This window comes from Mercenaria mercenaria, chromosome 12 (assembly GCF_021730395.1).
Source record: "Mercenaria mercenaria strain notata chromosome 12, MADL_Memer_1, whole genome shotgun sequence".
Classification (NCBI taxonomy): Eukaryota; Metazoa; Mollusca; class Bivalvia; order Venerida; family Veneridae; genus Mercenaria; species Mercenaria mercenaria.
In genome coordinates this window covers 4,966,466-4,978,190 of record NC_069372.1, presented here as the reverse complement: position 1 = coordinate 4,978,190, position 11,725 = coordinate 4,966,466, and the positions used below count along the sequence as shown (strand labels likewise).

Genomic DNA, 11,725 nt, shown 5'->3' with positions numbered 1-11,725 from the left:
TTTTGAAAACCCTAAACATCTATTTTTACACTGAAATGAATATATAGGAATTTACCAAACAAATCAATACCTCAACGTTAGCAAGGTTGTTCTATTTATGAATATACTGTTATCATATTATTTATAAATGTAAATTTGTGGTACAACTTGTATATAGTAATTCTCCCTGTATTATCAGCATACCTATATACATGTACAGAGAAATTTTGTCTTCTTTGGAAATCATAATGGGGTCGGATACATTGGCCTTTTTATAATAAATAAATTCTAACGGAGTAATTCTTTTGAAATGCGTGTGCTTTTTTACTGTGAAATATAAGAAACACATTTTTTGTCAATATTATGGTATTTGACAATCAATGGTGTGGCAAAAAGATGTATTGCATTTACTGTATAATTGCAAACATTCTATGAAAGTGAATGGCGTTGCCTCTGTAACGTTTCTGAGTCATCTTAATCTTAATCAGCATTATTTCATTGCTTCCTTCGGGATTTGAATAACCTTCTAACGAAGAGTCTATGACAACCAGGAGGTGGTCGTAGAAGTTGGTCCTATCAGGGCTCAGTATTCTGTATTATTTCTTGTTTCTGGTCTCTAGAAAGAGGTCCCATTTCCTATGCAGTGATCTCCCCTTAATGGGACTTCTGCTAAGAGTGTAATAGACCGTTTATTCTTATCACTCGATATTCGAATTTAATAATTGAGGTTGTTTTGACTACATTTCAAAGATTTAAGGCTTATATGGGTGACAAAGTCAAAAAATAAAGATAAGAAATAATTTGGATATTCTTTTCAATAGTCATATAATTTTCATGGCCACGTGGTATTTGTGACATTGCTGGTAGTTTAAAAAGGGACATGAGGCGTTTTCCACAATCATTACCATTCATGAGCAGGCTCAGTCAAATCCTCTGAAAGGCCCAAGTGGCCACATATTGGGAGAGGACCGTACAATAATTCTACAGACCAAGTTTGATGAAGGTCTATAGAGCTGATTAAAGTTTTTTTCTATTTATTTAGCTCGGGTAGCCCCTTAAAGCGATTAAATGTCCCCACTTGAACAAAATTGGAAGAACTTCGTATAATGATGTCACAAAAATAAAATATGAAAGAAGATCATTTGGAAAGAATGCAATCAAGCAAAATAACAGAAGACTCCATAGAAAATATAACAACACTAAATTCAAACCAAGTTTTATATGAATCAGTCCAGTTTTTTCATGAAAAGAAATTGTCTAAATATTTTGTTTAGCAACAGTGGTCACTTCAAAAACCAGATGTCCCAGTTCTGAACCAAATATGTAGAGAACCTTAGATGAAATCTGATGAATATCCATCAAGCGGTTCATTTGAAAAATTCATTGAAAGGTATTTCTAATTTTAGCTCTTGTTGTCCCTAACAGGACTAAGTGTTCAAATTTGAACAGGCCAAGTTTGATGAAAATCCATCCAGCGGTTCATGAGAAGTTGTTTAGAAATTGTTTAGCTCCTGCAGCCCCTAAAATCAACGAAAGCATTTGAACCGACTTGCCAGCATGCTACAAACCTAGTTTTGGTGTAAGTCTGGACAAAAGTTTCAGAGCAGAAAATGTTTAAGGAAAAATGCGTATGCATGATTCAGAACGAGGGACGCTGGGCCAACGATCTATACTAACTGCAATGATCAGTGAGATAAAAAGCAATAAGTCAGTCATCAGTTAATGTCTTCATCCGTTTGAATCATTCTCTGGTTTACTCTGGAAATGGAAAAAAATATAATGTTCATAAGTAGTCATGTAATCTAAGAATATCAATAACATTCATATGTACACTGAATGATATATTTAAATTTATGAATTTAAATAAATATATAAAAATTTGAAACAGAATAGATGTGTTTCTTTGCGAGCGTTTTAATATGAACACAAGGGTTGAATCAAACTGAAGCCAAACAAAATTAACTCGCAAATAATTAGGTAGTATCTATATACTTCGGGCATCATAATTAATAAAATGCTTATCTTTTAACCCTTATCATGCTGAACACGACTGATACAGCCTTTGCGACCAGTGTAGATCATGATCACCCTGCATATCCGTGCAGTCTGATCATGATCTACACTGTTCGCCATTCAGTCAGTATATTTTTAGTTAGCACACCTTTTAACAGTTAATGTTACTGTCAAAATTGAAAGATGGACAAGCTCATTATAGAAATATAGCAGGGTAAGGTTTAAAAGATCCAGTAGGAAATTTGCGTTCCAAGAACGCAGCCTCCCAAACATAAATTTATACATCAGTGTTTGTACCTAAGTGTACAGGTATGTATGTATATACAGGTCCGTCTCAAAATTTAACTACATTGTTTCAAGTTGCAATTTGTTTCATAAGTTTTCAATTATAAAATTATAATCACATTAAAGGGCATCTATTATCTTTGCAAAAGAAACATGATATTGTTCTTTGGGTTTCTTCTGATGAGTTAAAAGAGATATATCATTTAAACTGACCAATGTTTAATGTAATTTACTTATCCTCAAGTCTAACCGAGAAACATGAAAAAGCATTATGGGGCAGGAAACATAATATAACTTGTTTTATTTGCGACTAATGCAGTCTTAATATCAACCAAGTGCAATGATCAATGGATAAGATCACAAGTAGGTAAAATATCTGTAAACGATTGACAAATACACATAAAACCATGGACAAAGTAAATCAAAATAACAACAAGAACAGATAAACATTAAAGAACAAAGTGATGCACCTATCTGAAAAGTTGCTTTATATCTGAACATTATAAAATGTAAAAAAATCAGTTTAATCATTACCTATGCATGTATAGTTGTATATACCATCAACGCACACTTTACAATGATCGCAAGGATCTACGTCACACTCATTTAAGGCTGAAAGTAGTTCATTTCACAATTAAGCATTTTAATCTGAAAAGTCATTGTGTCGTTTTATTTATTTCACTTTATATACAATGATAAAGCTAGCCGTATTTGACATGAGACAAGAACGTTAAGGTATATCATACGTTTTAGGAAGATGAACTGTTACATAAATAACATTCCACTATGAAAATTAAAACCATGGTATCAGGAGTCAGTTATTAGTTATAACATAAAACCACCGGTAAGATTTATGATTCAGAAAATTGACGGCATATATCCACTCTGATGTATGTGAATATAACTTGTTTAGTGACCATGCAAGATGCATTTTGCCCGAGGAGCTCAAAACTACTCGAACCCATGTAATTGATATCATAATGAATATTAAAATGAAACGGTATTTATCGTCAATAGTTTGCCATGCACTGCCGAGAAAAGGAGACGTAGAGTTTGACTTGATATTGCGTTGGTATATCATAAAACGTTATTTATCTAAAATTCTTCAACAAGTTCAGTCATGTGAAACAATTTAAAAAAATCATCTAGTTTGTTTCGAAAGGTTCATTTTCAAACTAACAAACAATGATTGCCTAGATCTTATAATGGTCTAGAACTATATTTTTATAAATGTCTAAAATGTTATCAAATGAAACAATTGTCACTCTTTGTAACTTAGGTTAGTACTTGGTGATCATAACATGTTATTATTACGTAGTTTTTAGTACTTTGTGACCAGCACATGTTGGTACTACGTAATGTTTAGTACTTGTTGATCAAAACATGATATTACTACCTTTGGGAAACTTCCAATCAGCAGCGGTATACCACGCCGTTCCGAAACTGACACCCTTGATTTCCATTAACCTAGGCTTATCAGTGTATGTGATGAAAACTTCAGAACCAACTTTGTCCCCTTTTCCAACGGATATAGTTGTGTCATTCCAAGATACCCAGAAGTCCCTTTAAAGCAAGATACAAACCAAATACAACATAATAATGGTTCATAAGTTTTAAGACAGCTTTGTTAAACATTTCATTTCCTTGATATTAATCAGACAAAGGCGATCTAATAAATTATCAAATGTCAACGACAACAATTTCCATCATCATCCAGCTAGCACTACCCTCACCCTTACGTTAAAATCCACGTATCAATCGCCTTGGAGGCAGCTTATACACGAAAGTAACACAGTGCATGTTGCTTTGTTTCTTTACCTTTTATTTTTTGATAGTGTAGGCAATGGAACTAAAAATACAAACTTCAAGTAGGGACTATCTATTTTAGATATATGTATAGCTGACTGCATCAAAGTACGCAGTCTGAAAAAGTATTTCAGATATTATTTTCTGAAAATGAAAGAGTCATTTGAGCTAAAAAATATCCTGGGTAAAATATCTGGAAATAAAACGCAGACAGCTCTGCTGAAACTTTATTGTAGACTGAGGTGGCTATTTTCATAGTATCTCATGCAAACCATGCATCTTTTACCTCTAGGCACGGGATAATAATGCATAATTAGTGAAAAGTTCAGCACTGTGAAAAGAAGTTAAGATCAAATTATTTAATGTCCTGGGTGAAAATTGCCAACAAAGAGACGATTTTTTTTAATGTTAAATCCCACAAAATTTCACAAGGTAAAATATGTTGAGAAGGAGAATGATTCCTGCTACCCATATATATTCGTCAACGTATGGGAAAATATCTAAAAGTATGAGAAAATCAAAGAAAAAAAATCAAGACTGCTAGATGCATGACTGTGTTATCCTGTATAGCAGGTAACATTGATAGCTTATTTTTCCATTGCACTGATATAACATGAACAGGAATATGATTGACAAACGGTATTCACTCAAAAATTTCACTCTATTAACATATTGTTTCCCCTACGTAAAGATGGCTTAGGGTAAGTCTCTGGAGAGAGTTCAACAAAATCGATCAAATAAAATGAAATGAAAAACATGTCCAACGACTACTGAACGCCATCAATTTAAATAGTAGTGTCATTATAGGAACAAACTGGAAACTTCTTTTCTCTTTGTTTTCTGTAACGTCAATGATAATATCAAATGGAATGGTGAAACTGAAAACTGACTTGACCATCTCTGGACAAGGATACAAACATGCTTCTTAAAGGTTAAAGGGATAAGGAAATTTAGTTTATGGAACAGACTATAAAATTCCGGGAAAAGTAAATTCTTTATGCTATATACAGAACAGTATAATCAGCAAAAATGCTTTTCTCTTTCGAGTGGCAACTTTTCATGTTTACCTGTATTCATATTCACTTAGCAGTCCTGAAATATCTAGTCTAACTTCTCTGTCGTGAACGATGACAGTGCGCGTACCTCCCCATCCGTCGATGTAAACAACATAATTAGTTTCGGACGTTTCAAAATCGTCTGCTGATGTCTGAAGCAGTACGTGGGCATCTCTCTCTGTTCTCACAGAAAACTTGAAGTTGTTGAGTGGTCTCAAACAATGCTTGTAGAGTTTTGCCTGGTTAGTCTCGAACTGAGCAAAATTGTAAAAATCAGTTTCGGACACTTCTATTATGCCACCATCTATATAAAAGGAAAAATATGAGAAAGAAATGTAAGATAACTTTACGTACTGTTTCTCGTTTATTTCGAAGAAAATTACGTCCTATATCTCGCGGGTAAATTGTTATGAGTATACAGCACAATAATAACCCGCTCCAAGTTCGGATTAGATAGACTATGACACTTTCAAGGGAATCCAAACCTTTTGTTTGCATGTTTTGGGTTTAAAGTCGTTTTCCAACAGTGCTTCAATGATGTATCGGCGAGTAGTTAACTTAACCAATATTCTACTAAAACAATCCTGTCCTCCGCAAGTAACTGCCAACTTGCCAACATGAATCAGAGGTGAATGGCGAATTACATCAGACACAATTTATTTTTATCAAATCGTCACGGAGAACATACGCCCGGCCCGGCGATCGAACTCACGAACCCGCTATCCGTAAATCTTCGCTCGCCCTATCTCACGGTGAGGATGCGTACACCAGATATTGCCATTTAGTGATAAGGTATTTTTCGAAAACGTGTTTATTTTTCGTCAACAAGGTAGGTAAAACACCTATTTACTATCGTATTATACTGTTATGGAAGAAAAGAGCATTACTTTTAATAACTAGATTCTGTGTATATGCTCTCACAAGCGTAAAATGAGCCAATCTTATGAAGGAACACTAAAATTTGTGATAAAATGGCAACTTTATCATCTGATAAATGCAGGTCGGGGACACATTTATCCCGATATCGTCACTTATTGTCTTGTGATAAAAATTCTGAATCGTATGATTTTTTAAGCTACATACAAAGAAAACATGTGCAAAATTTCAGCTTTGTAAATGTTCAAATGACAGAGAAATCGATGATAAATGAGCGTCGTTGGTGTACTGTGTATTGCAAATATATGTACTGTGTATTGACCTGTATCACATTATACTGTACTGTGTATTGTTTACATTATCGCTGCGTTTTATAGAATGAATCTTACAAAATGTACATTATCATTTCCTTTTCAAAGTACAAAACAGTAATTTCTTTAGCCCTGAAGATACGTGATGTTTTACATTGATATTTATAGCGTTTACTCTGTTGTAATTCATGTAATAAGCTCTAAACGTAACTCACAGTCTACACCATAATGTAGTGCAACAGTGGGCAATATTTTTTGTTACGCTTACCAGTTGTAAATGTAAAGATATATTCTATTCTTCCATTGAGCATTGTTTAAGTTGATATTAAATGAATTACATCAATCTCAAAAACAGTGAAAGGTATATTTTAAAAATTTGCATTAGTATGCCACTTAGCCTTACTCTCAATATCTTGCAGAAAGCCCGGTCCTACTAATAAATACTATATTGTGATATTTTTTTCGTTGCAGATTCAACTTGTGTATTTGTGTTTATGACTGGCTCGACGAACGAATTTACGGACACTGTATGTCATTTTGTTGAACACCACCCAAATGACGAGAATATATTCGTATGCTAACGACCAAAACCGCAAAAAAGTAAATTACAAGATAGCACCAGACATATGCAGAGAAAAAAAGCAGAAAAAATACTGTTGATTCAGAAAATATTAACATACATGTTTTAAAAAGGAACCCGATTACAAAAGGGACCAATTTGCAACAGAAAGAAACCTTTGATTTGGGCAAATAGTGTGGAGCCTTTTCACTGACGGCAGTGGAAATGTATGCTACCTACCTGTCCAAGAATAACACATGGCACTGTTTCCTCCTACTTCTAAAACAAATTGCTCAGTGCATATGGCACCCATTTTGTTTCGTATGAAGCAAGTGGTGAGCTAATTACCTTTCAGAACAATGCATTTAAAGCAATAAAAATAGCTCTGACTATATTATTTTAAGAAAATTTCAAGTGAAACTAGTTCGAGGGTTCTACGTCAAATAAGTCTAAGGTTATTGAGAAGAAACCACTTTAAAAGTTCAAAGCCCCTACGACCTTGTCCTTTGAACTATTGACACCATGATCGATAAAGGTCGTCTACTGACCAAGGCTTATGTGTCTTTATAGTATGAAGGCAAAAGGATAACATATTTTCATGTTTGCTCTTCTTATAAGGAGAGACCTTTTCCACTCTTATCGTCATCATATCCTGTGTTACATTATTATAAAACTTCACGGCTGAACTTGTGGCTGGGCCTTTTATCGGCAATGGCTAGTCTTTAGACAGTTTCTCGGAGTGACTATTGGCATGCCACTGTAATTGTAAGTTGTAATATCAGTGTTCAAACTGGTGCTTGTTATTTTCGCTTTGAAGTCTAATACCATCTGCAAACAGAAAAAGAAATTCCATCATTTGGGCCAATGGAATTACATGCTTTGTCTATCTCTTGACCATAAATGCTGAAAATATGCACGTTTATCAATATCAATACTCAGTACACCAAACTGCAATACACAGTACAAATATTACTTTGAAAACTCAATACTCAGTACACCATCGACGATCATATATCACCGATTTCTCCGTGATTTGAACATGTACAAAGCTGAAATTTTGCACATTTTTTCTTTGTATGTAACTAAATAAATCGTACGATTCAGATTTTCCCCACAATGCAAATAGGTTATGGTATCGGGACAAATGTGTTTACGGCATGCATTTATCAAATGATAAACTTTTCATTTTATCACAAATTTTAGCATTTCTACTTATGATTGATTCATTTTACGCTTGTAAGAGCATATACACAGTATCTAGTTATGAAAAGTAATGCTCTTTTCTTCTGCAGTAGTATAATACACTAGTAAATCGGGGTTTTACTTACCTTGTTGACGAAAAATAATCACGTTTTCGGAAAATACCTTATCTCTTAATGGCAATATCCGGTGTACGCATCCTCACCGTGTATCTAGCTAAGCGGCGGATTGAATCCAAACTTATCAACATCTTTATAATAATTATCATAGTTGAACAAAGACACAAATATTTACGCCTGCAAAACGTTTCTGTTAACATGAGACATCATGTATGAAATAGTACGCACTTATTGAATAGCTATTGACGGGCAAGACATTCACTAAGGGCTTTTTAATATATACTATTGCATCAGAAATGATTATTTTCAAGTTTGCACGTTAACAGCCAAGCAACAGCCAAGCAATGTAATGTAATCGGTATATATTACTCTTATGCTTTATTTAAAAGGGATCATGTATAAAACTCTAATGTTGTTGTTGTCCAAATTTCTAGATAGAATTAAACGCAGCTTATTTTAAAACTAAGTAAAGTAAGTACCTTCACAGTGTTCTCCCGAGTATCCTTTATGACAATCGCACTCGTACCCATTAGAAGTATCTGTACATACACCATTGTTCAGGCATGGGTATGATTCACACAAACCGCTGGCTACAAATATACATTAGTTTACTGCACTGTTTATTTCATTAGAATTCATTCTGAAATACGATAACTTCTTATACAACCTTAATCTCCTTTAAAGGCAAAATCAGTATAAAAATCAATATTATCATTTAATGAACACGGTTATAACGAAATTCTGTTTATAAGGAACACAATTCAAATTCCCAGTTTCTTGTATGTAAATAGATTAACAGCGGAGACGGTTATAACGAATTATCGGATATAAGGAACAGTTACTCATGTTTCAAAGTTTAAAAATATATTTAATTATATTATCACTTACAGTATTTTTAGCAATTTACGTAATTATGATTTTATTGTTTTTTCTATTTCATATTATTGATGACTGCTCATCAACTTTGCGACCAGGACACAATTTGTAATATTGAATGCATAAAGTGAGAAGGTTTGTGTTGGCATATAAGTCATATAAAAATGCTTCATGAGCGCCAACACCCCCTAGCACCGGCTTAAGCGGAACTCTATTTTCATAAATATTCATTGAATAGCCGCAGTGGTTTTCGAGGATAAGAAATGCTAATAACGCTGAGACCAGGAAAGGGTCAACATTTCATAGTCGCGGCGCGTTGCTTTATGACTGCAGTTGTGATAATAAAACGATCCGTTTGAAGAATAAGACGAAAAATGCAAAATATTGAAGTTTATGAGATATTATGAATCCACCTCTCACGCACCCTGTCACCGACTCTATAAATGAAAGTATATAATGAACCCTTTGATCCCATAAATATATTAATTGCACAATTACAACATAATGATAACATAATAATTGTTCGAGAAAATGACTCCTGAATTCTCACAATATTTCAATCAATTCTGCTACAATTACATGTGCACAATTGTGCACTAGCAGAAACTGATATGCCGAAACCATTGAGGATATTTGAGCGCCAGTGGTGGACTATGCATTGATATTGATGTGTTCCCCAGTGTCAAAGATGGGAATTCGTTCACAATGTTTACCATTCACTGCATAAGTGTATGTATCTCCTCTTGTATGCAATATGAACGTATACAATATACGGGTTGTTCTATAAAAGTAAAATAATAATTGTACCTATCTTTCAATCTGGAAACATACTTTTTAATAGCCATTTAAAACCTACAAATTTAAATCAAATTCTAAGAAACGTATGTCAATTTGCAACATTACAAGGAAATTTTTACATAATAAACCATACTTGCTCTCTTGAATACCCCTGAAACAATGAGCCGCGCCATGAGAAAACCAACATAGTGGCTTTGCGACAAGCATGGATCCAGACCAGCCTGCGCATCCGCGCAGTCTGGTCAGGATCCATGCTGTTCGCTTTCAAAGCCTATTGGAATTAGAGAAACTGTTAGCGAACAGCATGGATCCTGACCAGACTGCGCGGATGCGCAGGCTGGTCTGGATCCATGCTGGTCGCAAAGCCACTATGTTGGTTTTCCCATGGCGTGGCTCAAATGTGATTTTGACCATCATTTCAAAACGGCCTTACCTTAGCTTTACACTTTAGGTTTCGACGAGAAAAGTGTATGTGAGTATAGTGGTTTCATTTTCATAATATCCAGTTTAGGTTAGTGTAGTTAAGCTAATGCAAAGTTTAATATTTCGGAAAATATACATACTTTATACATAAACATTAGACTATCACTCAATAAAATATCTCATACCTTAGATTTAGAACACAAACTGACATAAACATACATAATATCATAATAGCTGAAACATTTTTTTTTTCTTTTCTTTTGTTTTGTTTTTGTTTGTAAACTTATATAAGCTAAACAGGGAAAGAAATGTAAAAATTCTACTTACACTGAAGCAACATTAAATTACCATTAGAATAAACAGAATACGAGACAAGTTATACTTATATTCTTGTTTCTACATTGGACAGCCTTGTCATGTGCTAAATTATTTAAAACGCTTGTATTTAGGCAGCAAAAAAATGAGCTACAATGATAAAAAAAACACAACAATTTCTAAGAAAAATATTCACCTGAGACTAATTTCCAATCAACCAGAAACAGACACTGTATGAGTAAATAAAACGTTGGCAACATACTGTTAGGAGCTGTACCTAGATTATGAGAATCGTTGGTATCTCGTTTAAATGCAACTCTTTAAAATGTCATGCTTGATCACAAAATGAAAGCATGGAAAGGTTAGACTTTGGCATTTTACTTAGTAAATAGTAATAAATATATAATGGTAATTGATATATAACAACATAATTACATATAACAGCAATACATATATAATTACACCCACTAGCAGGAAAGCAAATACTCGAACGATTTGTCACTTTGTAGGCTAGGCAACAACAAAGCATTATTTTCTACTATTTCTGTCGTTTCTAAAATGATATATTTTTAAACAATACACTTAAAATTGTATAACGGTGAAATTTTCGAAAAGAAAGAGAATAACAATCACAAGGTATCTAAAAGCAAACGTGTTATATTTTCAGGCAAATATTTGCCTATAAAGCTATAACAAAGAATAAATAAAGAGAAAAAAGACATGTTTCCTTTCGCCTCGTTCGAACGTGGTCTAAATACTTAATTGTAAAAAAATGATTAAGATAGAAATCCTCTTACGCCGATACTATAGGTGGTCTCAGTGGAGTGGCACAGTTAAGTTTCTCTAAGGAACAAAAATCAGTTCGAGTCTCTATTATTTTGCTTGGTTACATTTTATATACATTTGAACCATAGTTTCAAGTGTCGCGTTTTTCTCCGAACTTTGCTATTATTTGGTTCTGTGAGTTCATGTAGAAATATCGGCATAAAAATAGACAAGGATCAAATTGACGCGAAGAGGCACTTGAACCTTAGCGACTTACAATACAATTGACCTAATGCGCCACGTTACAAGAGGTATTTACGGCACTCGGCATTGTAATTGAGCCGC

At 33.9% G+C, this 11,725-nt stretch overlaps 1 protein-coding gene across 1 annotated transcript; it reads right to left on the bottom strand.

Moving 5' to 3' along the window:
- Nucleotides 1–1,183: 1,183 nt before the first annotated feature.
- Nucleotides 1,184–10,971, bottom strand: LOC123534272 (protein jagged-1-like). The gene is made up of 6 exons (XM_045316446.2): nt 10,812–10,971; nt 8,683–8,793; nt 5,151–5,442; nt 3,674–3,840; nt 2,812–2,889; nt 1,184–1,737 (listed from the first exon to the last, which is right to left on the bottom strand). The coding sequence occupies exons 1-6, from the start codon at nt 10,873–10,875 to the stop codon at nt 1,733–1,735; spliced, it is 717 nt and encodes a 238-aa protein (XP_045172381.2). The 5' UTR covers nt 10,876–10,971; the 3' UTR covers nt 1,184–1,732.
- Between the last annotated feature and the right edge of the window lie 754 nt (nt 10,972–11,725).

Bases quoted from the DNA above. Each gene is read 5' to 3' on its own strand.
- LOC123534272 (XM_045316446.2), bottom strand. From the start codon at position 10,875: ATGTTGCCAACGTTTTATTTACTCATACAGTGTCTGTTTCTGGTTGAT. The intron at 5,443-8,682 runs GTACTTACTTTA...CCTTTTATATAG, and splicing joins CTCGGGAGAACACTGTGAAG to ATGGTGGCATAATAGAAGTG. The intron at 3,841-5,150 runs GTAAACATGAAA...CTTGCTTTAAAG, and splicing joins CTAAGTGAATATGAATACAG to GGACTTCTGGGTATCTTGGA.